Source organism: Eurypyga helias, unplaced genomic scaffold (assembly GCF_000690775.1).
Source record: "Eurypyga helias isolate BGI_N326 unplaced genomic scaffold, ASM69077v1 scaffold5134, whole genome shotgun sequence".
In the NCBI taxonomy this organism is placed as follows: domain Eukaryota; kingdom Metazoa; phylum Chordata; class Aves; order Eurypygiformes; family Eurypygidae; genus Eurypyga; species Eurypyga helias.
The window spans coordinates 62,386-89,532 of NW_010244313.1; the positions used below are offsets into that span (position 1 = coordinate 62,386).

Sequence of the window (27,147 nt, forward strand, 5' to 3'; positions counted from 1 at the left end):
GAAGAGAGAATCCTTGTGTCAGACAGCCCTTTGGCCTGACCTGGGATGGTCTTTCTTCAGTGAGAAACTAAGAAAATGAAGCTTGCTTATGATTCAAAACAAATGGGGAAGGCTTTTATTTCAGTTGTTTATAGAAGTTCTGTTTATGCTTAGGGCTGCACAGCATTGGGAAGTTGGTCTTTCCCACATTTTTCATAGGGAAGGTTGAGGAACCCCACCCATTTCCATGTCCCACCTGTGATGATGACAGCCCTCCTCTTCAGGGATGCTCTGTGAACCCTACAGTTAATGCCAGTGACATCTCAAGCTGTAAAAACAGACTTACGGACATCTACCGGAGCACTGTGCATCCCACCATAACAGCCCCTTTTGTCCAACTCCGCAGCTCAGGATCTGTGTGCCTGCCCTCAAACATATTCATAAATAAGTCAGAACCCATCACAATTAAGCTACTTTCAGTATTCCAGATCATAATCAAAATCAAAGAGATGATTTACTCTGAAGATTTCAAGTGACATCTGCTGAAATAAAAATATAGTTTGGAAAAAGATTGTAAAAAGATGACTGCGTTATTACCAATAACTTTTACATCTGTCATTAATTTTCACTTGGTTTTATCTGCTCTCCTAGTCTGCATCCAATTTCACATTGACTTGTGGTTTATTACAATCCCAATGCGGATCCCATCAACCGAAAAGACTAATAATTGCCGATGAAATGCAGCAAATAGCAAGGATATTGTTTCCCTTTACTTCACAAACCATAGGGTCTTTAAGCAACTGGCAAAAAGGAGTATCGATAGTCTTTAAACCTTCTCCTTCCAGAACACAAGGGGCAATAAATACGTATGCATAAAGCAGAATTTCCCCCTAAAACCTGGAAAGGGTTAATTAAGTTACACTTCTTGAACCAGTTAGTGAATGATGTTGAAATGGCACAGAAACATTTTCTGGCACAGTGTACCCTAGACAAACTTCCCCCAGTGACCATAATTTAAGGCTACTTTTTAAAGAGCCTTTTAAAGCCCAGCGCTAGAGAGCTGCTGAGGCCTGTAATAGTATCTCTCTTGCCTTCCTTCCCTGAAAACACACCAAACTCAGAAGTATACATTTAACACCCAAGGGTCCTACCTGTCTTTAAGGAATTTTTATCAAGTAGATGGCTACCTCAGGCTATTTAAGTACTTTGTAGTAAGACATCAATGGCATGTATAGAGCTATTCCTTTGATCACTACACCACTGGAAAAAAATAAGAAAACAACCCCTAAATCTTTACCATATAAATTTACTTTTGGAACTCAGCAACATAAGAATCATCATACTACAAAACCACAAATAGCATTCAATTTAGTCTCTGTGTTCTCACTCATGTGACAGACTTTGATATTCCCAAGGATGAAAAATGAATACATTTTAGTACAAAGACGATTTGTGAACAAAGCCTTTTTAATTTTGGTTTCCTATTGAAGAACAAGAAATCAAAAGTTAAAGGGGGAAATCAATAGCTAGGCCAATTACTAACCAAAATTGAGGACAGATGAATGACACTGAGATTCTCTTCTGTAATTTCTAGCAACACATTTCAAAACTTTTTTCACTACTCTGTTTGTCAGTTCAGAATTCAAATTGTGATGAATATGAGGTGGAATTTAAACCACTTTCATTTACACTGCCTGCACTGAAGATACAGTACTGCCTCCCTTTAGCTGTATAATGAAAAAAAAACAAAACAAAACAAAAAAAGTTATGCAAGTTTTATTTTAAGGGCTGCTCTCAAAGAGCAAGAGGATGTGAACATCTGTGAAAAACAAGTGCAGAAAGAAGACTAAGATATGCAGATAAATCATTAGTTATATTAAGATATGAAACAGGCACCCAAAGAATGGCATAAAATGTAAATGAACTTCGGGATCTGGTCTCTTAATTTGACAGCTGTTTGACAACTGCAAAATGGAAAACTGACCTCAGACAACTGTGTATAAATGAGACTATTAAGCAGAAGAATTTCACATGGAATGATACAATATACACTGCAGTAACTCCTCACATGGGAATAGATAAATGCAGACTGGAATTTTTATTGTCTTTGAAGGTGGTGATGTTAAAAAGACTTGAATTTCACAAAGAGGAGCTGTATGCTACATTATCACAATTCATGCCACTTTCTGAAACACGACTGTCGCCTACACAACTACACTCCCACAAAACGTCCGGGCTTTTAACAAAACGCACCCGACGCAGCAGCTCAGGAGACACAGAGGAAAATGCCTTCTACGCTGGGGCTGCAAATCTGAAGCCAGCAAAAGTATACTGTGACTAGGTCATGGGATAACTTATTGAGGGGTTTCTCTGGAAGTTAGGGGCAGTCACAATTACGTATGGAAACACATACCAGCAGCGCAGCACCAGAACAGACTGATCCGCGGAGAGAGTGGCTCGGGGAAACACTCCACAATTTTCACCCCCATGGAGAGACCTTCTTGGAAAGGGTGGCAAGGCAGCAAGGGGGAAACTTCTGCTGAGACTGCCTGAAGCACGGTTTAAATCTGAGACTCTCATCAGTAACAGAGAATTAAGTAGAAAACAGGGAGAAAGCCTACTTTCAGACGTAACCAACCATTTCAACTCCTAGTTCTGCTCCAGATCCCACTGAAAAGGGCAGATCTTCCCAGAGCATCCCCAAGCACTACTTCTTCACATTCTCCAGCAATGCAAAGAGCCATTTGAGATAAATATGTTTCATTCCAAAGCAGTTAAGCACTTGGCTGTTTCTTTTATTTCTCTCTTTGGGACAAATACTCAAAATCAGCCTCCCCTGCCTTTGTTTTTAACCACAAAAAAACCAACCACAGAGGTTGCACAACCCACAACATAAGAGACAAAAACCCACCCAAGCCTTGCCCTGAAATCCAAACTTAAAAAAAAAAAGTTAGGGCTCTCCAAGCACAAAAGGTTAGCAGTAACTGCAGCAGAACAAAGCAGCTTTTGGGGGCCAAGTGAAATAAAATAGTGGGTTTTGGGATAGACAGGTAATTTGCTGTGCAGCCACTTTAATTTTCAGTAGCAGTTTGGGGGGGGTGTGGTGTGTGTGTTGGTGGTTTTGTGTTTGAGGTTTTGTGTTGGTGGGGTTTTTTTTAATCTTATATTCAGTTGTATGTTTCGATTTGTTAATAACTAAAATGAAACCACAAAATGAAGCAAATCCTGAAGATGTAAAAGAAGACTTGAGCACCATCACCAAATTCTTTTATCACCCAAGCCCCTTGTAGCAAGGGGTCCCACTGTAACTGCACACTGCGTGATGAACAGAGCCCTTTTGTTCATTTTTAACTTGCCTTTTGCAAAGAGCTCTCATTCTTGTTTTAAAGAGACAGTAAATAACCATTTCCTAAACATCAGGTCCCTGCCAGTTGTGTTTTTACAGACCTTCACCACACTCTGCCTCACTGTCACCTACATAATGCTATTCAGGAACTAACTATGGCACTGTATTAATACCTCTGATTTAGTCTTACACAAGCCTGGCATAAAACCAGCTCTTACGAGTCCAAGATGACTAGTCTCTAGATATGCCCAGAGCTATGGAACCACATCTGCATGACGACTTGAAGAAAGTTCGTGCTTTATAGGTTATCCATTTTCTCTGACTCTTGCAGTACTTCTAATAAAATACTTTAATTCTCCCTACAAACCTGCCCTGCTCATAAGCTTCTGCATCACCTCCTGGCCCCACTTCAAAGGAAAATTCAGAAACATCCAGATCAGGAGGGAGTTAAAGTCAACCGTCATCTTACAGAGGAGGCAAGAATGATTTCCACCAGGAGTAGTCCTCGCCCTGAAGACTTTAATCAAGGATAAAGAATGTGAACCCAACACACAGATCGTAGTTCAACATTTCCCTATTACGGCTGAAACTCTGCCAGGTGATATTCTGTATTTGTCCCTTCCAGACACTGCTCTGCTACTTATCCACAAAACAACGGGAACTTTCCTCGGAGTGTGACACACTTAACTGAGCAGAGACAGCCTGGATGAGCCAGGGGCTGTCTGCCCCGTGCGCTCCCACTGTCGGGAAGCTGCCGGAAACGACGGTAGAAAGGCTTTAGGAATGAGCTGTAACCAGCACAAGCAGCGAGTTAAATACAGCGGAGTCCCCCGCTTCGCTGCAACTATGTTTTCCATTTCCAGTTCAGATCCCTTGATGTCTAAGGCCATTTCAGATAAACGTTTTTATAATGGATGCCCTTCAAAGATAATATTTTGCTTTTACTGCCCTTTAATAAACACAAGGCATTCTGAGTCTTAATGCATCTTGTAAAAGATTATTATTTTTAAAAGTATCTAATTTCAGAACATAAAAATGAGTTTGGAGCTGAACTATTCAGCCTGCTTTCAAATGCCATCACCTTTATGATTATTCCCCGAAGTTAAAACGGATTGTCATGTCTCTGTTAGGAGCATCAACATAAATCTCGACTGTAATAAGAAAGAAGTCTTAAAAGGAGGATTATAGGGACAGATTTTCATCTTCTAGAAGTCTGGTTTACTTCAAAAATTTACATAATCCATACAGATCCAGACAGAGTTAGCCTTTAGTGACCTGAGAATACCAAACCTCAGAGATTTGCAAACGTGTTTCGTTTAAAGGCAAATCTTTTATTACTAAGCTGCTGCAACTCTTACATTTCCATCCACGTGTCCCATTTTATTTCTTGTCCTTGTTTAATGATACTTCCAACATGCCTTGTGCTTTTTAATCTGGATGATGCACCTAATGATTTTGGTATTGAAAACTAGCCTCCTCCTTCAGTTTCCATACAGATCTCATAAAAACTAAAAGAAATGGATTATTGCCCAGAGCTGTGGTTTACTCGTCCATTAAACAGCTTACGCTTAGAATCCTCTTTAAAAGTCACTTAGTGGTAAATAGCTATTCAACACTACAAATAAAAATTTTTTAAAAGAATTTACTACAGCTTTCTATTCATACCAGTGTTATAATCCCACTGGGGATGCTGCTGAATTTTTGGTGCGATTTGGATGGCCGTTTCCCACCAGAAGCCAAGGAATTTTGGAGCAATATATATAACGTTCTAGACCTTCCCAAGGAATGTGTCAGATGCCCATCTACTTAAAGCATGACAAATGCTAAAACAAAAAAATCCAACTGTCAGCAACTGTGGGTAGAAGAGGTCTTTTTAGGATGACAGAGAAGTGCCCCAAGAGTTGGCAGCATCGATACTGTACTTGCCATGTGTGCGCATCCTGCCATAAATTAGGCAGATCACATATTGGAATCCTCTTGCACAGCGTAGGCATGAGTCCAAGAATCAAGCTACATACCTTGCTGGTGCCTAGAGCAACAACCAACCCCATCCGTGAGCAGAAATATAGGGAAAAATTAAAAGGCATTTTATGAATAAGAATTTCAATCAGCATAAATAGGTCTTAATGACTTGTTTCTTCTAGGATGTGACATGTGTTGATTTTCAGTAAACTCCAGGGTGACGCTAGCGAGTAGCCTTACCAACAAACACAAGCTCTGACAGATCTTCATACGTCCTTCAGCACTTCCAAGGTTCAGTTAAGTCACATCCAGAAAGAAGATGGATGGTCCTCGAGTTTTTACATGCTTAATGCAGCTTGTTTCCATTCAAGACTACATCTCTCATGACAATAACTACCTTCTTTGATTTTTACAGACTAATCAACTCTGTTTTCAATCTTCTCTGAAAAACTGAAGTATGTGTTCTGGTTTTTAAAGGCAAACCCACATACTTTGACACTCTAACTTCCCAGATTGCAAACTCTGCAGGACACACATCATTACCATCTTACACTGGAAAAGCACCGGACTCTCAAGACACTACTGCAATACACATATTAAATAATAAAATTCTGCACTACCACCACATATGAAGGGAAGGATCCACTGTAACTTATCTGCTGTGATTTGCAGACTCTACTTCAAGGACCTGTTATAGTGCCTTCAAAAATTTAATGCTTAAGTGCCACAGCATTGACACAAGAGCAGATGACTGCTATTACATATGACGGGGAGTTTTTAAAATTGGAACCAAACCCAGCTATTGGTGCATCACTTCTGTCAGAGCACACTTTATCACACTTTCAGTGACCTGCTACCCTGACAGTCCTAGAAGTGCTTTTCCCACAAAGTGCTTATGGAGTTTGAAGGCAGAATCAAAATAATTATGTCACTGTGACATAATCTGTAACAAACTACCAGGACAGTTAAATTCCATATAAAGATAACAAAAAAGGATCAATGTGACCCAGGAAAGAAGAGTTGAAATAATTACACCCCTCATACTACACTGCCATCAGACTTCCTACTATTAGTTATTGCATTGGCTGCAGATACTCAACCAAATATGCACCACGTGTGCATCTGTTTACATCAGACTCCTACTGAAACCTGAATACAGTTACTTTGAGCTTCCTCACATAAGAAGGAGTTTCACTGTTAATAAAACATCATGTATCTTCAACCACATAGTCACAGAGTCACTACGGTTGGAGAAGACCTGTAAGAACATCCAGTCCATCAACCCAACACTCCCATACCCACTAGCTCATGTCCTCAAGCACCACGTCTACACCAATCCCCCGCCAGGTATGCTGCCTCCACCACTTCCCTGGGCAGCCTCTTCCTGACCACTCTTTCAGCAAAGAAGTTTTTCTTAATATCTAATCTAAACCTCCCCCGATGCAACTTGAGGTCATTTCCTCTTTTCCTATCACCAGTTACCTGGGAGAGCAGACCAGCACCCAGCTCCCTACAACCCCCTTTCAGGGAGCTGTAGAGAGGCATCAGGTCTCCCCTGAGCCTCCTCTTCTTTAGACTTCAGTTGCAGCAGTCATAGCATTTGCACAAGAAAGATCCTTTCCACTTTCAGAGGGCAACATCCATCACAATTGTTTCTTCACTCTTTGCTAGGAAAAGGTGTTCCAAGACACCCCCTCATCCCTCTCCTCGTAATCTAGAGTTCTCTCTTCTTCCTTCCCCTCCTCAGCTACAATGGAAAGGAAGATGATCCCCTTGGGACACCTGCCTGCCCAAAACCCATGACTGAGCTGTGGCAGACCAGGTCAGCCAAATCAACTTTGTACTAGACATTACTGTAGAATCTTGCAGCTTTTGAAAAACTAAGTCAAAAGCCACATAAGATAAATTAACATCTTGCAGCCCATACAAAGAAGAACATTACGAGTGCTTGCTCCAGCCCTACTTGCCGTAGCTAAGGAGAGCTGCAAAGCATGATCAGCGCTCTACTAGCCAGGTCCACTCTTCACAGCCGCAGTTGTTGGTAACTGGAGCGGGTAACAGAGACAAAGGAGAGTAAAACTTTGCATTAACAGCAACGGCAGTCATGCATAATTAAAGAAAGGGGACTTTTACTCCATTTTACTGTACATAAATCCTACCCAACATTATGAAGACAAAGCAGAATCTAAACTCATTGCATTTATGTAGTATTTTTTAACAATGGAAATTTGAAGGAAAAACCCTAAAATAATCCAAAGGGAAAGGGATTGTTAGAATGCTCTGGGTTTGTGTTTCAGTGAGCTATTCCCTAAAGAAATGGTATGGGTAAGCTGTTTCAGGGAACTAGGAAATAATTTTCCTTAACCCTTGTGAGTCATACTTCACCACATACTTGTTATTTTTTGTACAGCACAGTACACAAGGTACCTCATTTTTGAAACTGTCAGGAGTCTAACTCAAGACAACAAACAGGGTGAATGTAACACCATTTCAATTACAAAAGAAAATTACATTTCTCTAATTATCTAATAAGGTTAGAATTTAATACTTGCATTGCTGAAGTTATTTGGAAAACGTCAAAACATGCATTTAAAGACTGACCAAAAAAAATCAACTAGTTATTTTCACTTTTCCTTTTCCAAGCTTAGAAAGGCAATACCCCTATGGATCAAAAGGCCAGATAAATCTTATTAAGTGCTAGGTTTTCCCTTTTGTCTAGTGGTCTCTCCACATTCCATCATTTCAGTCCTTTGAAATTCCTTTGTTCTGTCTGTGATCAGGGTTTCCAGGGGAAATCTGGCATTGGTTCTAAAGGGAACCCCACACCACTGAAGTATTCCTGACAATTAATCATTTGGTAAATTATTTCTTTCTTTTCCCCCTACCTCAGTTGCCCCAGTGTTTCCAGAGAACCTTTGAGTGCAGTGCTAATGAGCCAACCTTCCCGTAGCATCAAAACGCATCGTCTTGAGGATTCATGTATGCACAGAAGTTAAGTAGTTCCTGCAGTTACCACCCAAAAGTTCCTGTCCGTCAGACTGATATTTCAGAATAACAACAGGAATTTGCTCTGTATTCAGTCTCAGACCACATCTATCACCAAAGCCTCTGCAGATGAAAGGACAGTTTCAGCTGGGGAGAAAAAACGCAAGACCGCAGGGCTGCTTCCCTTGTTCCTGGCAGCACAGAAGTGGCTGCAGTCCCCCCAGTCCCGTCTTCTCCCTAAAATCCCCTGCACTATCCTACCCAATTTCTGGTGTTCCTTTAGGACATAAGCTGTTCATCAGCAAGTGCAACCAGGGAGAGAAAGTGTGCCCCCAGTACTTACACCAATTGCCCTGCTGAGTACATAACAAACAGTGGGACACACTTTATGCATCTACAGAGAAAGAGTTATCAAATCAGGAAGCATGTGATCCCGAAAGAAGCAGCACAACATTAAACATAACTTTTTATCTACTCTGTGGGGGTTTTGTTGAATTTTTATGCAAAATGTAACATAAGAATCAAATCAAAACATTTTGATTTAAACTCTAGATTCTGAAGCTTTATGCTAATAATGAGTGCCACAGAGGGAGGCAAAGTGGAAAAAAAAAAAGACGCTGGTTTATTTATTTTCAGTCTCTGTTGAACATCACACCTTGGAGACTGGGGTCTAAATGCCCCTCCCTCTAGGGCTATGGGAAGCCACCCCCTTTCTTGTGAAGACTCTTCATGCACCATATTCCCATAATATGCATATGAGGACACAGAATTTCTTCCAACAATGGTATGCATTAATTTATAATATTTTTCCAGGATCCTTTATCAAGTTTCATTTGTAGGTCAAATAATTTATGCTTTGCAAAGATAATCTCTGCATTTAAAATTTATCGGTCCTTCAGAGGTTGGTTCTCATTAGTGCTCATCATTTTCACTGCTCATGAAATACATCTTCACGAGCTGAGCCTTTCCTACTCGATATCAAGGATCCCTACAAACTGTGGCAATTATGAATCATCTGACAGAGCCGTAAGTTATGATCTTCAATGACCACTAATGAAGGCTGCCTAGCAGTTAAAATATCAAAGCAGCATATATCAGCACACTTTAGAGCACAAGATAGACTTCCAGTGTTGCACTTCTCTTATATTTATTATACACTGTAAATTACATCACAGGCTGCCCCCAACACTGTCAGTCCTGTACTCCAGTTAAACACCCGGTTTTAATAACCACTCCTGACAATCTTTTGATCACTGGGGGGGCAGATGAAAGGCAAGGCCGCCCGCTGCAGGCAATCTGCTCAGTCAAAACAAAGGGACTTCAGAGAGAGACAGAGATGCATCAGGTGTTAATCTCACAGGAACAACCAGGAGTGCAGGCTGACTGCCCCGCTCTCCACCTCCAGCCAAAAAAGGGTAAGCGCCCGCCAGTGGCCTCATTCAGGATGCACGCAGGAAGGGAAAGGTGCTGTTAGCTAGGCATGGGATACTTAGATTTGGAAACCCAAAACCTTGGAAAGTCGATGTGGGCTGTTTCTAAATCACTTTAAACTAATCATTCATCTATGATATTTGAAATACGCTGTATGGAGCAAATCGTGTTGGCATTTAAAACAAGCTCTCTCATTCAAACATGGCAGTAATCTGCTAGGGTAAGAAGCAAAAAATAAACTTGGAGCTTTCAAACAGTGGAAAAGACAGAACATTGAGGATATGACCTGGAAAGTCTCCTGCATCAAGAGGAGGTGGGGTGGATGATCTGACACAGGTCATCTCCAACTTGGCTCTGAGCGAGAGCACATTAATAATGTTAGTGTCAGAACAAAAAGTTCCCGCTACAAGCCTTCAGACATCTAATAAAACATGTAATTGGTATAAAAACATGATGACATAACACCAAAAAACCCACTTGGTTTGGGGTAATATAAACAGAACAATCGCTCTTTTGTGTTGAATATCTTCACTAGAAAATAAAGAGAACACGGTCTAAGGGACTGCCAGGCTCCTGCTATTTCTCTCTTCCACTTCTTCAATAATCCACACATCTGCATTAAACACCACTTTCTACACATCAGTTTAACCCTTGTTCTAATTTTTATTGCTTCAATCCTTAGAACAGATTTTTCTACAGACTGCTCAGAAACCACAGCAGCGCTCTCTGAAAGGAACACAGCTACTAATGTCCCACCACTATTCTTCACAGCCACAGAAAGCAAACAGTTTACTTACCTGAGGTCTAATAGTCCAATGTGAAGCATTTTTATTTCTGTGGTCAAAACCCCTGCATTAAACATCTCTTCAATGGGGAATCTGAGAAACAAGCAGTATTGCAGGGCCTCTGCTCAAGCTAAAGCCAGAATATTTATAAAAACTGCAGAAACTAAGATGCAAGTAAAAAATCTCCTCACTCACAAGATTGGTGGGGCCCAACCACATATAAAACATCCCAGGTTCCTCCTCACTCCCAAAAGCTGTTTGACAGGGCAGGGGGCAATATGAGAAAGAAGCATCAATGTTTAAGAACTACTGCTGACGCTGCGTCTCATTCACATAAAACCATCCTCGTTACTGCTTGACAACCCTGAAAGAAAACGTGGAGTCGATAACGAGAAGACTCTGCTCCACCATGGAAGCCGGCGGCACATCTCCCAGCGACGCAGGTGTTCACAATAACCAATTCCTCATGGGATTTTTTCCCTCCTTGAAAAATGAATTACAATTTTTACTGGCCCTGCAAGCTAAAACAGTTACAGCCAATCTATCTTGTGAGAGGAACAAGGTGTTGGACCTCTGACAATCAGCGCCCCGCATTCTTTCATAACATTTACTTCAAAATTCAAAAAGCCCTCAAACTTACTTTTTCCTACTCCGTTCATCCTGTCACATGACCTTAAACATCAGGCAGTTCAGAAAAGTGCAAGTACACAAGAAACGTCAACTCATTAATGACTGAGCACAGGAATACAAGCAAATTAGCACAATTCCAGCCGATGATATCACTTGGCCATTATGGTGTGAACTGTTTATCCGAATTGGATCTATTTGCCTGTTCTATTCCCTGGAGTCCAAGTATTGCTGATTTACCCGTATTTGCAAAAACAAATGTGAAAACATTGACTTTGGAGCATCAGTACAGCAAAGGCACAGCTGCTTCTACAGGCAACGGGGGCGCGATGAAGACCTCAAAACGTTACTGTGTTTGCAAGCTCCAGCTGCCCTTTCTCTGGATGACAGGCAATATTTGCTCATCACTGTTTTAGCATGAAGCTGTTTTGTGAGTGCTGGGCAATCGAGTCATTAGGTAACAGCAAAATACCATCAAAGGTGAAGACTACAGCTATCCTTCTGGCAGCCTAGAGATAGTAAGTGGATTAAAAACAGGAGGACAGGCTGCTCTATTTTGAGTTTATTTAGCCTGGTGCTCATCACTGCAGTATCCAAATGACCATCACAGAATACAAAAGATCACACGCAGGGTCCAGGGGCTGGCAAATGAACTCAGATCCTGAATTTCCACGATTTTAACACCAAACCCATCCTTCCCACCCATTACAGCTACACTTCTAAGGGATCATTCCTGTCAAGAGAGAATGACATTAAGAGCAACACACAGCAATCAGATCAGACCCTGAAGGGACAGGGATGTTAACTGGTCTTACATTTGTTCTCTCATGCTGGTTAACATATTTACTATATTTCTTATTTTCAGCTCTCTAACTTCAGCTAAGATACTCAGTCCAGTCTGCTTCCTTTTCAAGGTACCATCACTCAAACCCAACCACATCATTTTATCTCTCGGTTACTAAATTCAAACCATTTTAAACATCCTGCTTTCATCTTTATAGTTGTCTCCCACTTTTTAACTGTGCTGCAGTTACAAAAGAATGTACTTGACATATAAAACGTGCATGTGATTCCTTTAACATTTTAATGCCGTGTATTGTGTTGTAAACATCTCTTCATGTTTTATCTCCTTCTCCATAAATCAGAGGCTAGTATCTTAGAAGTCTCAAAAATGTCATGTTTTCTCCATAATATAAACGTAAGGCTCTGCTCCTTGAAACTTGAGTCAGCTTTCAGAGATCACCAAAAAACAGCACTATGAAAAAGCAAAATATTATCAACTAATTTAATATTAGTTTCATTTTCTCCCACTGCATTTCTATGACAGCATCACTATAGCATGGGGAAAAAAATATGTTACAACATTGGTCTTCACCAACTGGAAAACCAATGTTTAGATCATTTTTTGTCACTTGTAAGGAACGATGCCGAGGTAAAATACCTTCTTGTGCATCCAAACCAATACACAACACTGAAAGAGTCAAGAAAGTGGACAGTATGAAGAGTGATATGCTAGGAATAACTATTTCATTCCAGATTAACATGTGGCACTTAAAAGATGAAACCCCAGAACCCATGTCCATTTCCTTACCATAACTGCAATTAATTAGACTGTTCTCTTATAATGAGGTTTCTGGTGGTTTTGGCTGGCTTCTCAATGTTACAGCAAAAATGTGTCTCAGTCTATTTTTTGGTAAATGCATTAAGTGCGGGGTTTGGTGGTTTTTTTTTTTTTTTAGATTAAAACCCACTGTAAAATACTATTTGAAAAAATAGAATAGCAATAAAGAACACCTGTCCAAAGTAATTTTAAGTTTCTTCAGTGACGGAAGAAAGAAAGAGCGCCATCAGAAAACGGCAAGGGGGAGGAAAGCAGTTAGAGCAGGTGGGGCTGAAAAGCAGTGACATGTTGTAGTACAATACTGAAGGGCTGAAGGCTGTAACGCAGTGTTGCGTGATGTGGAAGAGAACCAGGGACCACTGGATTAGTGTGCCACTAAAATGCTAGATTAGGTGCGAAGTACAGCCCTGAAGTATTGTGATAGTAAGGAGTGAGGCAGAGGCAGAACTGCTGGTAGAGGACAAGAGAAATAAAACACTATCTTTTTGTTGGCACCTTCCGGCCGGAATCTACTCCCTCACAGCCCGCAGACCCACTCCACAGGAAAACCCAGGGACCCTCCGATATTTATCCAGATCCCTAGAATTCATAACATTTTCCACCAGCCTGAGGGATTCTGCTTCTCTCAAACTACTGTCTAACATAAATTATTCCAACATACTTCTCTTGACATTTCCTACACAAATGTTTCTAGGATGACCTTGCAGGAGAGCAGGCACCGTGTTTCCCTCCAGTGCAAGCCCATGTTCATGTACTTTTTGTCTGTATTTTCCAGGATATTTTCAAACACAATCTTTTCACTGTCATTTTGGGAAAAAAAAAAAAAATCAGCTTCTTCAAAAACAGAAATTTCATAGAAATACATTACTTCCACCTGCATCAGAAAGCACAGCTAGAATTTATAATTTACGGGTTGTGAAACTTGTTTGTAAACACACACCTTTGCTTGATAAATACCCAGTTTGTACTTCCATAAACAACGGAATAATACAATGTCGCCAACTCAAACCATTTTTTTTGTTATTACTATCTTGTTAAGGACAGTGAAAGTGGAGCAAGAACCTCTACTCTGGCAAGTTTTCATAACTTTCCAGCTCACGCGGTTATGGAAAAACATGTTTGAAGTATGACATAAAGCCATCTGAAATCAAGACAGGAAAGGATAATTAAAAGACTATTTTAGACCAACTTCATACAGAAACAAAACTGACTTCCTCGTCTCTGTGTGTTACTCAGCATAGTCCTGGCTCCCTCCCCAGTAGTTAATTCAACTTAAATAGTTAATTCAGTAAAATTCAGTGGGGGTAAACTGGCCTCAGTTCCTACCAGGCTGATAAAATTAAGTGGTCAAGAGATGGGAAAAAACCCCAAACCACAGAATTTGAACAGTTCCACAAATATTACTGAATCTCTATCACATTTTCACAGGATCAAGCTCCTCACATCCTGTCCTAAATCACAGGGAAGAATCTTACACAATTGACACTTTACCTTCCCACGACATACTTGAGGACTGTAAATCGTGAACACAGATTTATCAGGGAAATAAGAAGTGGGAAAGACAAGTTGCCCTTAAAGATGTACAGATTTATAGCAATATGGGAAGCGGAAAGATGGTTATCATGTAAAAAGGTCCTTAAGGGATAGCAAGGAGCAACAGGGGAAACATGAGTCATGAGCTGCCAGAGAAGAGGATGCGTATGGGGAGCAATGGACAGAGCAAAGTAGCAATAAAGGAAGTTCCAAGTCAAATGTGCTCCTTCCTAAAGGTTGAGACAGATGCCCAAGCTTAAAGCATTTATCAAAAATTAAATTCCCAGCCAACTCAGACACAGCATCACCAGGAAACGGACACTCGACGATCCACTGATAAACAAGGTCATGGACCACAGCCCTGTTCTTTTGCTTTATTACTAACTCTTCTTTATTTTCCTTAATAAGAGTAGTTGCCTCAAAGGTCTGTCGGCAGAGGCAAGTGGCAAATAGGCTATGCCCTATTTAAGGGCATATTAACTGTGGTGAGATGGGAGTGAGTAAATAGTGAATTATGAGCCCGAGCACAAAGTTACTGCACTCCTAACTTTCCTTTTCCATCCCAGCAAGCCTCAAAAGTGTCAGACTCCAAATTATGGTGCAGGATTCCTGGTACTCCCAAGCATCTCAAAAAAATCATCTTTAAAAAGCGATATTTTATGAAGTGGTTTCCAAGAGTTTAAAAAGGGGCTACTTTTGAGACAAAATACAACACTGAGCAATACATGGAAGCTGAAGACAAGGAAAACCAGTTATCTGTGCATGAATATCATCTCCAGGAATATCTATCAAGATCTCAAGAAAGACAAGTTGCAAAGGAGTCCCTAAACAAGCAGTAATTAATTCTCCTCTTAGTCCAGTAGTATCCACATCAAATGTGAAAGTAAATACATCAGTAAATATTTCAAAGGATTGGTAAGTCACAGAATGAATTTTTAGTAGTAAAAAAACCTGTAGTAAAGGAAGAAAGGGAGGAAAAGGGCATCCCTCTAACACTGTATCAATTACTTACGGGTGCAATCTCAAAAAGCACAACCAGGTACCTACAATGAGGTGTTAAGTTCTTTGAAGTTTACACCTTTTAACTCAATCAAGGCAACTCCAGGATGTTGATCACAGGAAAACCCCATGCCCTGTCTCACTAGTTGGGTCCCAGGATTCAGCCTCCCCTATCTCCCAAATGATTGCTGAAACCAGAAAGTGCTACCAAAGGTGGCACTGTTACTGACACTTCACTGCCAATTCTTTTTCGGGGCCATAATTACAACTGAAAGTGACCGTGGCTGCTCATGGCTACTGTGCTTTGTAACTCCGTTCATGACCACAAGTGGTGTTACCTGCTCACTAGTTAGGCTCTCCTCTGGGACTTAGGAAGAGCCTAAGAGCAACTTTGCTTCACAGCTGGATTGCAGGAGAGCTGAGAGAGCACCATCAAGCTCCACAGGCATGTCCACACCATGCAGGGAAGCTCAAGTTCAGGCACCTGGAACATCTCAGCATGAAACAGCTACCACACGACAGAGATTCAGTATGTTTTGTAGATGCACAGCAAATACCTTCATTCCAGCCTGAACAGAAGCACACAAACTCCACCAAAGTTCCACTACAGACATTCAAGAACGATGCTCTGAACCATTCTTCAGACAGATCCGACAAGGTCATACAATAACGCAACAGAAGAACCAGGCCCATAAGGCTGTAGCCCTGACAGTTATTCTTATACCCCAAATACACAGTTGTTCTTATGTCATTTTCAGTGATCCAGGCTTGGTATTATCAAGATAAATGTTATTATTGGGAGGCTTAAAACCTCATCAACTCCATCCTGAATAAACCCACTGTGCCTAGCAACTATAATACTCAGATGTATATTCCTTTTGCGGTGTCAGTTTTAGTGGCTCAGAGCTCACCGGCAGCTGAAGGCACAGCACACCCAGTCATCCATTTACACGCCCTGGAAGCATTTCAGAAGCCAGGACAACACCAGTTGGCAGCACAGATGAAGAGATGGACTGACCTGATTGATGGAGTTGGCAGCACAGGATGCCAGTCCAGTTCCGAGGGAGGCGAGCAGGAAACAGGTCAGGTCAAAAGGGACAGGGGCCATGGCAAAGCCAGCAGACGCAGTGCTTACAACCAGAGCTGCAACACAAGCAAGAGCACAGTTCAAAACATCAACAAGAAACAGACTCCTTAGTACATACCACCAGAGTAAAGGCTTTTAAACCCTGTAAGAACCCCTGTGCAAATTAACTTTTTGCTACTGTTACGGATCAACATAGTTCCAGGAACTGCATACAGTTAATACTAAAAATCTACATACAGAAGTCAAAGATGAGAAGGAGAACCGTCAAAGATGAACTGAGAAACCCAGAAGCATCAACACATTCGTAGAACAGGTGAGAATAAAACCTGTGCCTCTTCCTTTCCTCATTTTTGGATTTGCTACAGGATCAAACTGCCTCACGCAATATGTACAGGAGACGCATTTGTTCCAGTGTGTTCCACAAGTCACTGCGAAGCCTAGCGTGGAAGAAAAGCAGCAAGAAAAATCCCAACCTGAGACACATGCATTATATCAAATCATAGCAGGAACTTAAGCAGTGCAGAGAGCCAAAGAGAGACTCAGGGCTCCCAGGCTACAGCTGGTGAAGCCAGCAGCTTCCCTGTGCAAATATCTGTTCACGCTGTTCCCATCTAACATGCCCACTTCAGGCAGAAGGTACAATCACATCATGACGTGGACCCAACAACTCTTAAAGGCCTCAAAATTTGAGTGGATTAATAAAAATCCATTTCAGTTTTGTCATCCAAAATTATAACTTTAGTAAAGTACTGCAAATCACATCCTTAAAATGAAAGCTACCCAAGTCTCAACCCTAATATTGTAATTACCCAAATAATAGGTCTTATGAACCTCACTTTTGGCAAGAAACAGCATGACAAGAAAAATTTCTTACACTATAAAAGTCAGCACACTTACTGAGTATCTTGCTCATAACCTTGAACCTTACAATCTGAAATCAATAGTTATCAAACAGAAAGCATTTAAATTCTATTCTGCATGCAATTACATGTTCCAGACTTCAGCTAGCTCAAATCAAAACATCAAAATGTTCTTATCTTCCCGATTCCTACAAAGTATCCTGTTTGTCTGAAGTTAAATGGCAAATAAATAACCTTTGCTGACTGAAAATACCTGGATTATCTACTATGCAGAGTTCCTTGAGATGAAAAACTAAATGTCATGGCAGAGACCTGCCAGCAAGGATGCACATGCAAAGTTGGAAATTTAAGAACTGTGCCTGCATAAGAACCTTAGGATTTAATCCTAAAAAGACAGTGAAAAAACCATGCTGCTCATCAAAGCTTTTCTCTAAGTACTAAAAGCCCATTGGCAGCTGAATATTATTATAACAACATACATAATATTATCATAAACATTAATTATTTAGCCTTGTGATGGATTCACAGGATGTTGTGCAGATGGCTGTGCACAGGCTGCCTGACACCAGGGTAAGTCCCCCGGATTCGATTCCCCAAGACAGCACCTGCCTGCCAGTGCGGCCCTTCAGCTGCGTCTAAAATAGAACGAATCCCCAGTGAAGCCTCATCCCTCCGAGAAGCTGCGCAACAGCCTCAGAGCCTGTAACCCCACTGGACAGACTAACAGACATGCAGGTACTGATCTCCTCCGAAGGACTGGACCCCGTTTGGTACGTAAATACGACAGCAGCTTGGTTTCAAAATGCTCGGATCCTTCTTAGTAGAGCACACAAGAAAATATCAAATGCACTGGTTTACAGCTGATGGAGTTAAACACGCTGAAGGGATGACAGCAAAACAGCAGCGTTTGCATTTCTAAGAGTGATTACATTCTTTTTTTTGCATAATAAATCACACATTCACTTCTAGACAAGAATTTAATTAAAACTTATCTTAGAGAGCACTTTACACCAATTTATTATGGGAAAACACCAACTCATCTACTGAAGAAAGGTGGAGCAGATTGGCAAACAGTAACATTACCATTACACTGACCTCAAAGAAATTCTAATGCTCTACAGCTACAGCACTAATTAAAGTCCCCATTGATTTCTCCAGATTAATTTCAGCCAGTCATTTCAGTGTGACTTCTCAGGATCTCATTAAAAAAGGCTGTAGTACACCCTCTCGCTCACCCCATGGAACCAGGTATTCTCAGTTGTTTGGGCAGTGCTCTGAACACGAGGCACCATTCCCTGCCTGCCTCATCGCCCAGCAATTCAAATGCAACACGTTAAGGGTAAATAAGAAAATGCTCCCTTTGGACTGGGGAGTTTATTTTCTTTTACTGTGGAAGCAATAATTTACTCTTCCACTTTCCTCACAGAGGAAAAGTATATTTAATTGAGATCACATCAAGGGAATGAGGTCATTGACTCTGTTTGTTTTTTAATCCCTGTTAGTTTAGTGCTTTAGGGGCCGAATTAACTTCACCTTATTGCATAATAGATGGAATTGATCTTTTCAAGATTTGGTCATTAGAGTTGGCATTACACATGCTCTTCAAAAAGAAGCCAAGATTTAAAGTTATGATATCAGCCTAAACTGATTTTCAGTCTTTTAAACATCTTTAGCTGCAACAAAAATGAACAGTGGACATTCATCTCTCATTTCAATGTAAATGAAAAAGAAAACGCTAATGGACTGGTGACAAAAAGAGTGAATTACACTGTTTCTAGTGTAAAAACACATTCAAAAAGTCTAGTGTATTCCTTACATTCCTCTTCAGCTTCACTGTAAAGTGATCTGCCTTTATAAATCCCTGTATTTGTATTTACAGCACACTAATCACTATGCCATATTTTGTTTGCTTCCTATTAAAAAGTATCCAAGCCAAAACAAAAGCGTAGAAAGCCAAAGCACACCAATTCAGCTTTCCATGCCCTTTCTGCTCGTGTACTGATGATGTATCAGCACATGTAGAAGGACAAAAGTAAACACACTTCTACTTTCATTTATGAAGCAATTTCACTATTTTACTACAAATGCTTATATGCTCCTAAAAGGAAACTAGCTTTCCAAAAGTTGATGGAATTCTCCTTTCGGAGTTTTCACACTCTGGTGTTTGGAAAGCTAAATGCAGCATCAGTATTAGTGCTAGACAGTGGACCAAAGTTTCCTTCCGAAGCTTCGATTTGTTCGGGCACTGGTGTATCGAAGCTGGGTTGCAGACTGTAACCTGCACACTAGGGAAGGCCAAGCTCCTGAAGCAAACAAAATTTGGTGCAACTATTTAAACCAGTCTTTGCATCACATCATATAAAATTCAAGTGCAATCTAACAGAGCAGATCATCTCTTTTTACCAACAAGCAGTTTTAAAATACCTTGCCAAAAATAACTGCAATAATAGTTTATTTCATTAGTTTTCCTTCCTTGTAGCGTGGAAAACAAATTGTCAGAAATCAACCAATATTAAGCTTTTTTTATTTGATAGGATAATAGCCACTGTTTTAATAATGACAAAATGAGAACTACTTTGACAGGCATATGAAACACATTTCGAACTGAGAATAAATGCAGACTAGCAACAACCTAAACAATACATACCAATAAATCCTTGCCAAAGTTTCTGGCCATATTAAAGCTACCATTTAAAGAGCAAATACCATTATTCCAGAGTAAAGTGGAAACATACTGGAACACAGCATAGGCACGTTATTAAGTCATTGTTGCTCCATTACATGCAGTTTGGTAACACTCAAGAGTCATTATGCAAAGCTGGATATCCATCACCTTTGTAGACAGAGATGAAGCAGGATGTTCATGACCACATTGTAATGTTCACATCCCCCTTCCTGTGGAAGGAGCTTCTAATGATCAGATGGCAACAAAATGACACTTAAATCTTTAGAAACAAATGTTGAACAAATTTGTGGGCCTCCTCAGAGAACTGATTATACCAGTCTTGTGACTGTGTCCATTACATACACATTGCACTTTGATGGGAAAAGAAGTAAAATTGGTTTCATCCTGATCTGACCATGATAAACCCTGGACTGGCTCTGCTAAAGATGACTAATTACTCCAGATGTACAGAGGTGTAAACTCCTCAGGACACCCTGTTTTAGCTCTGAGGTATTGACCATGACAAAACCAGAGACCACTTACCCTCAGCTCTTCTTACGTAAGGTTAATAGGATACTGGATTGGACTCTCCAAGAGCTGGATATAACCAAACAACATTTCAGAACCTCAATGGGAGGAACACAGCAAAACATAAGCTGACTTGGAGGAAGTTCCCAGGTTTCTTAGTGTTTCAACAAACAGTAACATATTTGAAGTGAAGCAAAGGAGAGTTTCTGATAGAAACACAGAGATGCTTTTCAGCAGTAAGGACAGTAACATGCTGCAGCAAACTGCCCAGGGAAGCTGCATATTCCCTGGTTGGTTTTCAGAACTAACCTCTGAAACACCTTTGAAGGCTCAGAAGGTAAAAGCGCTTTGCAATGAGATGCCAAAAGAAAAGACAGACTTTAGGGGAGAGACCGTGATTCCAGAGATATGATCTCTGGATAAACAATCACAATACACAACTGTGAATGAAAAAGAATCTTTAGACACAAATTAGTGTTTGTGAAGAGAGATAAAACTGGCAACTGTAGTAAATTAAAATATAGGATAAAGGAAAGGTAGATAAATGTTTGAAACATATGGGCTTTAGGATGACTTTCTGAAGTCACCCTTCCCCCAAACTAAAAACTGAAGTTCATTTTTCCTGTGCTTTTGCATGTAGCTCATCTTAGTTTTCATCCATGACCACCGGGAAAACATTACTTAAATGCAAACTTAAATTTAAGAAGATGAGACAACCTGAAATTCTTGATATTTGCATTAGAAGTTATTATCATTTCCTCCTATTACCATACTTTTACATCTCTCTCTCCTATTTTCAGTTTCATAAGGTTCAGGATAAAGTTGAAAACAATTACATTTATAATTCTGAACGGCAATCAGACAGATGCATTAGCTTTCCAAGTGCCTGGATGGTACAATGCAGCTGTTCAGAGAGCAGCCACCACAGAACACTGCAAAGAGAAAGGGTGGAAACTGAACCCAAAAAAGGTAGATTATGCGACAAGTAATTAAAAGTTCCCTAATTGTTTTCTATGGCAAAAGAATATAAACAAAACCCTTTTCCTGTTGGTGAGGCAGAGCTTCTAATGGCAGAGCCACAAGGGCTGCAGTTTACACGAAGCAGGAGGGTATGGTAATAGCCTCTCATTTCCTTTCAAAGGTGAATTACAGTTCAGAATACAAACAAACATTCTCTTTACTTCAGCAGTGGGAAAAGAAGGGGGCACAAGGAAGTCCCATTTTAGCATAATGCAGAGTTTGTTTTTTTGTTATTTCATACCCTAAAAAGTATAAATAAAGACTCTGCCAAAAAAACCCACACAGGATATGAGATCTATCAGAACTTCATGGGTGAAAGGAGTTGAGCTGTGTGTCATTTGTAACTTAAAAACTGACCTCAGAATTTATTTGTCTTTTAAAAAAATAAAATCAAAGAACTACTCCACCATATTCTTTACAGAATATATAATTTATCTAAATGATTACACAAGTTGGAAAAAAGCTAATTGATTTCCTTGTTCTGCACACTACACCCAATATTGTTCCTGCTCCTGTCTCCTACACTATCCTATGCCCAATAAAAACCAACAACAGAGGTCCCCTCCTACAAACCCTTCTTCATCCAACTTACTCCTTTACACTTTCTATGTCCAATAAAATCTCCCCACCTCAGATCATCTTCCCCCCCAAATACAAAAAGATCACAACGAGAAGAGAGATTAAGGTTTCTTCTATATATCTAACTTCTCAACAGGTACAGAATTCACTACACTGCCCTTGGACCAAGGGCACATCTCAAAGTGCAGACTCACACAAACCAGCAGACAGTCATGGAGTGAATGGAATTCTGTAACCACTGCCTTATGCAGGTTTCAACCCTATTTTAAAACCAGAGTGGTACTTGCCTGTCGATATTGTCTTTTGCAGTTAAACAAGAGCCTACCCGAAGCTGTTGAAAAGTTTGGCAGCAACACTGATGCCACGCAACAATAGTATCACATAAAATTATTTTCTCCAGAAAAAGCCACTCTTCCACCTTGCTGCAGTTCCTGAAATTCACATTTTGAGGAACACCAGTTACACTCTGATGTGGTACTAACACTAAGCTTACCCATAAGGAATATCAGCAACAGCAGCTAATTCTCTCCCTCTCCTTTTTAAGGCAGTCACTTAATCATTGCATTTTAACTTTTAATTTCTGGATCTATTGAGATTTTAAAGATTTAATTCTACTTCAATAACTAGGCAGCTTGCAAGTGCACATAGAAGAACCACTTACATAAAATCACCTCATTGAAAACACGGCAGAAGAGCTAATTGTTCATGCAGCACAAGTTACCCATGGTGAGCCCAAAAGAAACAAGATATTACTAAAACCAAACAGGAAGAGGGAGAAAAAGGCAAGACTTGCAAATACAACCTCAACTATTGGATCCTCTTTCTTTCTGCATCGTGCAATAGCTCTGTGGCACATTTAAAGTACAATAATCCTGGTAACGGCTGAATCTGCCAATAACAGATTTATATTCCTAAATTTTAAATTACCAAAGCTAATACATAAAAGTGACACAATGAAGTATCAAAAGCCATGCTTCTCATCCCTCGAGTCTCCTAACCCAACTCTTTACCAGAATAAAATAAAGACCTGGAGTTTTTAGAAAAATAATGAGGAAGAACATTTGGACATACAGACAAGATCAGGTTTGTCAAGTCCAAAAATATGAGGCGTCTCAACACTGATAACTTTTCTGTAATAAAAAGCTTTATAGTTTAAATGACCATTGTACACTGTACATGGTCAGAATGTTGCCATGGAGAAACAAACAATGAAAACGTATATACTACAAGACAAAAAGTTTCAGAAAGTAAACTGAATTTTGGATTTTTATAATACCAAATTATCGCAAAGAACAACAGTTTTATTATCAAGAATTTATTTCATTCACTGGAGAGAGCACCACAGTAGGGACTTAAGAAATTGTATTTCTGTTCTTGACCCTGATACAGACAAGATGTAAGGCTCTGGTCAGATCATTAGTGCTTCCTCAGATGTAAAAGTATTTATAGCACTACCTATTGGCAAATAAGTAATTTATAGTTGTTGCATATAACTATCAGAGTAAGAGAAAATGTAGCTAGGCTACTAGGCATTTGCTTAACAAACTGCTGGTTTGAAGATACAACGTTGTCCTTGACTAGAAAAGTGAACTGTACTTTATCTTAGAAAATTTAATTGGTCACACAAACACCTTCCTTTACAAATTATTAAATTATTCAGATTATCTTTTCTTTGTAATTTTAATACTAATTCCACAATAAGCAAGTACTTAAGTGAATGATAAGTAAGACAGAACATTGGTGAGCTTAAGCAAATTGACTTTAAATACTTAATACAACGCTTGTAAATTCCCTTCTTAATCCAGTTTCACTGAAGTTTTTGTATTAATGCTTGATTACGATTCCCAAAAGCTAGCTGATGACATGATGCAAGCTCCTCCTTACTGGTTTTAAACAAATTTAATGGGAAAACTACTAAATGCTTCTGTAAAGCCATTTTAACAACATATGACAGAATTGATCCGGGTTCTTGCATTAGTAAAGTGGGAGTTACCACACAGAGACCTACACAGTACCAGTAACACGCTAAAGAACTCTGATATCCAACAGGATGCACAGAAGTGAAAAAAGTGACCAGTAGTACCTGTAAGCTTAATTTTGGACAAGCGTGCCAAAATTCCTGGCAAATCATCCAGCTGTAGCTTCATTTCTTTCCATTGTCTGTCTTCTTTGGATTCTGCTCTCGCTGGTGTTACCAAGCCTTCAATTTCTGCACCTGGCTTCATTCCTCCCAACTCATTTCTGCTTGATGTCTCAGACAAAGGCTGATGAACAGGTGAAATTGGTCTAATCTTGTGTATAACCTTTTTTTCTCGATCCAATTGCTGAAGCTCACAAAAAGGAGATGGAAGTGAATCTGACTTCGGTTTCACTCGCTGGCTGAGGTCTTTGTTGTACTGTGTTACATACTAAACAGAATGAGAAATGTTAAGATGAGCAGTTAAGGTGATGTTCCTGCCTGTCTCAGGTTATCATTGCCAATACTATTGCTATACTATTCTTTCTGTCAGAACTACTTCCTCTGATGACATGACTGAGTTAACCTGAATTTCAAACACTTATGTGCAAAAATGGTTCTGAAGTTGGACAAGAGATTACAAAGGCAGTTTTTCAACTCACAGATGCCTCAATAATATTTACTGAGGCCTGAGGAATTGCCTCTGGATAAAATTACTTCCTCCCCTATAGTTTCAACAGCAAACTCTACTCATATTCAAAACTACCAGACAATATCATTTGATTTACAACTGATCAATTCACTTTTAAACACAGAGGTACAGACATGCTCATAATAGCTCCAGTCTCCAACTAGGAGTACTAAAACTTTGCATCTTTGGTATAAAAAAAAAAAAATCAGAAAAATGCCATCTACCTCCTGTGATATAAAATCATCTCCCACATGAGATGATTAGACTTAATTTGCAAAAGGCGTTAAAACAAACATATATAGAACAGAAGTTTTGAGACAATTCTTTCCCATTTTAGAACTCTTACAGTATAAAACACAATGAAAAAAAGCATTTACCTTCTCCTAACTTTCTGTTTCCTTTCCCAAAATATTCTGTATATTTCAAGCACAAGAGGTAGGCATAAAAAACTGAGCTTTCAACTAATCATGGTTTAAAGCACACATTAATAATTATAATGAGGAAGAGGGACCTGAGAGAGTGAATGAATGATGTGAATTAAGGTCAATAGCAAAAAAAAAAAAATTTGGGAAGTGCTGGTGATCCCCAGAAGCATGGAAGAGCTTGTGTCATAGAGGACTGAAGCTCAAAAAATACCAACAGATGTACGCCTTTCTGCAGCCAAAGCAGTCATTCGCTATAAGGCTTAGTCTTATCCGTATTTCATGGATACAGCTCCAGAGCACGATGGACCCAACTCAGGGAACAGCAAAATCCTTTTTTTACTACCATCCCCTTAAACTCAATACAACTGTTTAAAGCAGAATATACAACTTCAAAAGTTAAAATTATAACCACAGTTATTTTAACACCTAGAATTACCAGCACACTGTAGAATGTAAACCATCAAGTTAACAAGCTCAGGAGTTTTAATCCAAATTAACTGATTTAACTCTTCAGTCAGAATACACTACCTCCACAAGTGAGTTCTATCCAGCAACTTGCATGGCTGCTAGCCAAGACCTGCCTTTCTTATTAGCATTTTTATAAATAATAACTTTAGAAACCATTTCATGTTTCTCAATAGGAGAGAAACACCCCCCCCAAAGGCACAGAAAGCCCCCCATACAGTAGAGGACACACTGCAGCACAAGGCATTGTTTGTGGTACAGCAGGTTTCCTCCAATCTCAAATGGTTTAGAAGCTATCGGGGTGCTTAACTCTGATGCAATGCGGAAAAGGAGACACGTGGAATTGACTGATAAAAACATTATTTTTATCAGTGAGTGTCCATTTTGACTCATCGCATGGGACAAAATAAAGAATGAGAAACATGGGATAAATACACTCCCTGACTTACCATTCGTTTGAGAAAATTAAAGTACTGAAATGTAATCAATCTGTCATTGGCTACACGGCACAGATGTACAAACTGGCATGGTATCTGCCGTATTCCAGTGTTCTTCAGATGCCAACCAAATAAGCCTATTCAAAGAAAAAATGAGTACATGAGATACCAGTTCCTTCTCTGCCACTCAGTTTGCTTCTCGTTCAGACTGCGGTGTCTGTTGCCAGCTGTGACACAACACACCCCAAGAAATGGGAACCAGGGCTGCTTGGGTGGGGAGAGTCATAGAATCATAGAATGGTTTGGGTTGGAAGGGACCTTAAAGATCATCCAGTTCCAACCCCCCTGCCATGGGCAGGGACACCTTCCACTAGACCAGGTTGCTCCAAGCCTCATCCAGCCTGGCCTTGAACACTTCCAGGGATGGGGCATCCACAGCTTCTCTGGGCAACCTGTCCCAGTGCCTCGCCACCCTCGCTGGGAAGAACTTCTTCCTGATATCTAATCTAAACCTCCCCACTTTCAATTTAAACCCATTACCCCTTGTCCTGTCACTACAGGCCCTTGTAAAAAGTCCCCCGCAGCTTCCTTGTAGCCCCTTCAGGCACTGGAAGGCTTCAATAAGGTCTCCCCGTAGCCTTCTCTTCTCCAGGCTGAACACCCCCAACTCTCTCAGCCTGTCCCCATGGCAGAGGTGCTCCAGCCCTCTGAGCATCTCCGTGGCCTCCTCTGGACTCGCTCCAACTGGTCAAATATCCTTCTGATATTGGGGGTTCCACAGCTGAACGCAGTACACGTTTGCAGGCTTCAGGTGAAACAACTGAAACCATAAGCTCACCCGAATGGTTTTGGGGGTTTCTTCCAAGTCTAGCAGCTCCCCAGAGACACGCTTTTAGTCTCTTCTTCCATGGCAATCTCTACACGCTACAAATACAACTTCCTTGGTAAAATGGTACAAGCAGCACTGAAATGAAGCAGCTGACATAGGGCAACACCAAAGTCAAAGCCATGGAGAGGATGCCCCTGTGCGATACGACACCTGAATCCCTGTACAGAGGGATATATTCAGGGACACCTAAGCTCCGTATGTCACCATGCACAGCAGCCCCAAGGACTCCTCACAGCCCCCAGGGTCGCCCCGGCCCTGCTCGCCTCACCGCCCTGC

At 40.4% G+C, this 27,147-nt stretch overlaps 1 protein-coding gene across 1 annotated transcript in view; it reads right to left on the minus strand.

Moving 5' to 3' along the window:
* LOC104508171 (protoheme IX farnesyltransferase, mitochondrial) overlaps positions 1–26,119 on the minus strand; it is a gene marked incomplete at both ends in the record, with an annotated part of 69,204 nt that extends 43,085 nt beyond the window's left edge. The window contains 3 exons of the mRNA XM_010149701.1: positions 16,287–16,411; positions 24,091–24,415; positions 25,995–26,119. Of these exons, the coding sequence (XP_010148003.1) occupies positions 16,287–16,411; positions 24,091–24,415; positions 25,995–26,119 (575 nt within the window). The remainder of the gene's footprint in view (positions 1–16,286; positions 16,412–24,090; positions 24,416–25,994) is intronic.
* Positions 26,120–27,147: the final 1,028 nt, after the last annotated feature.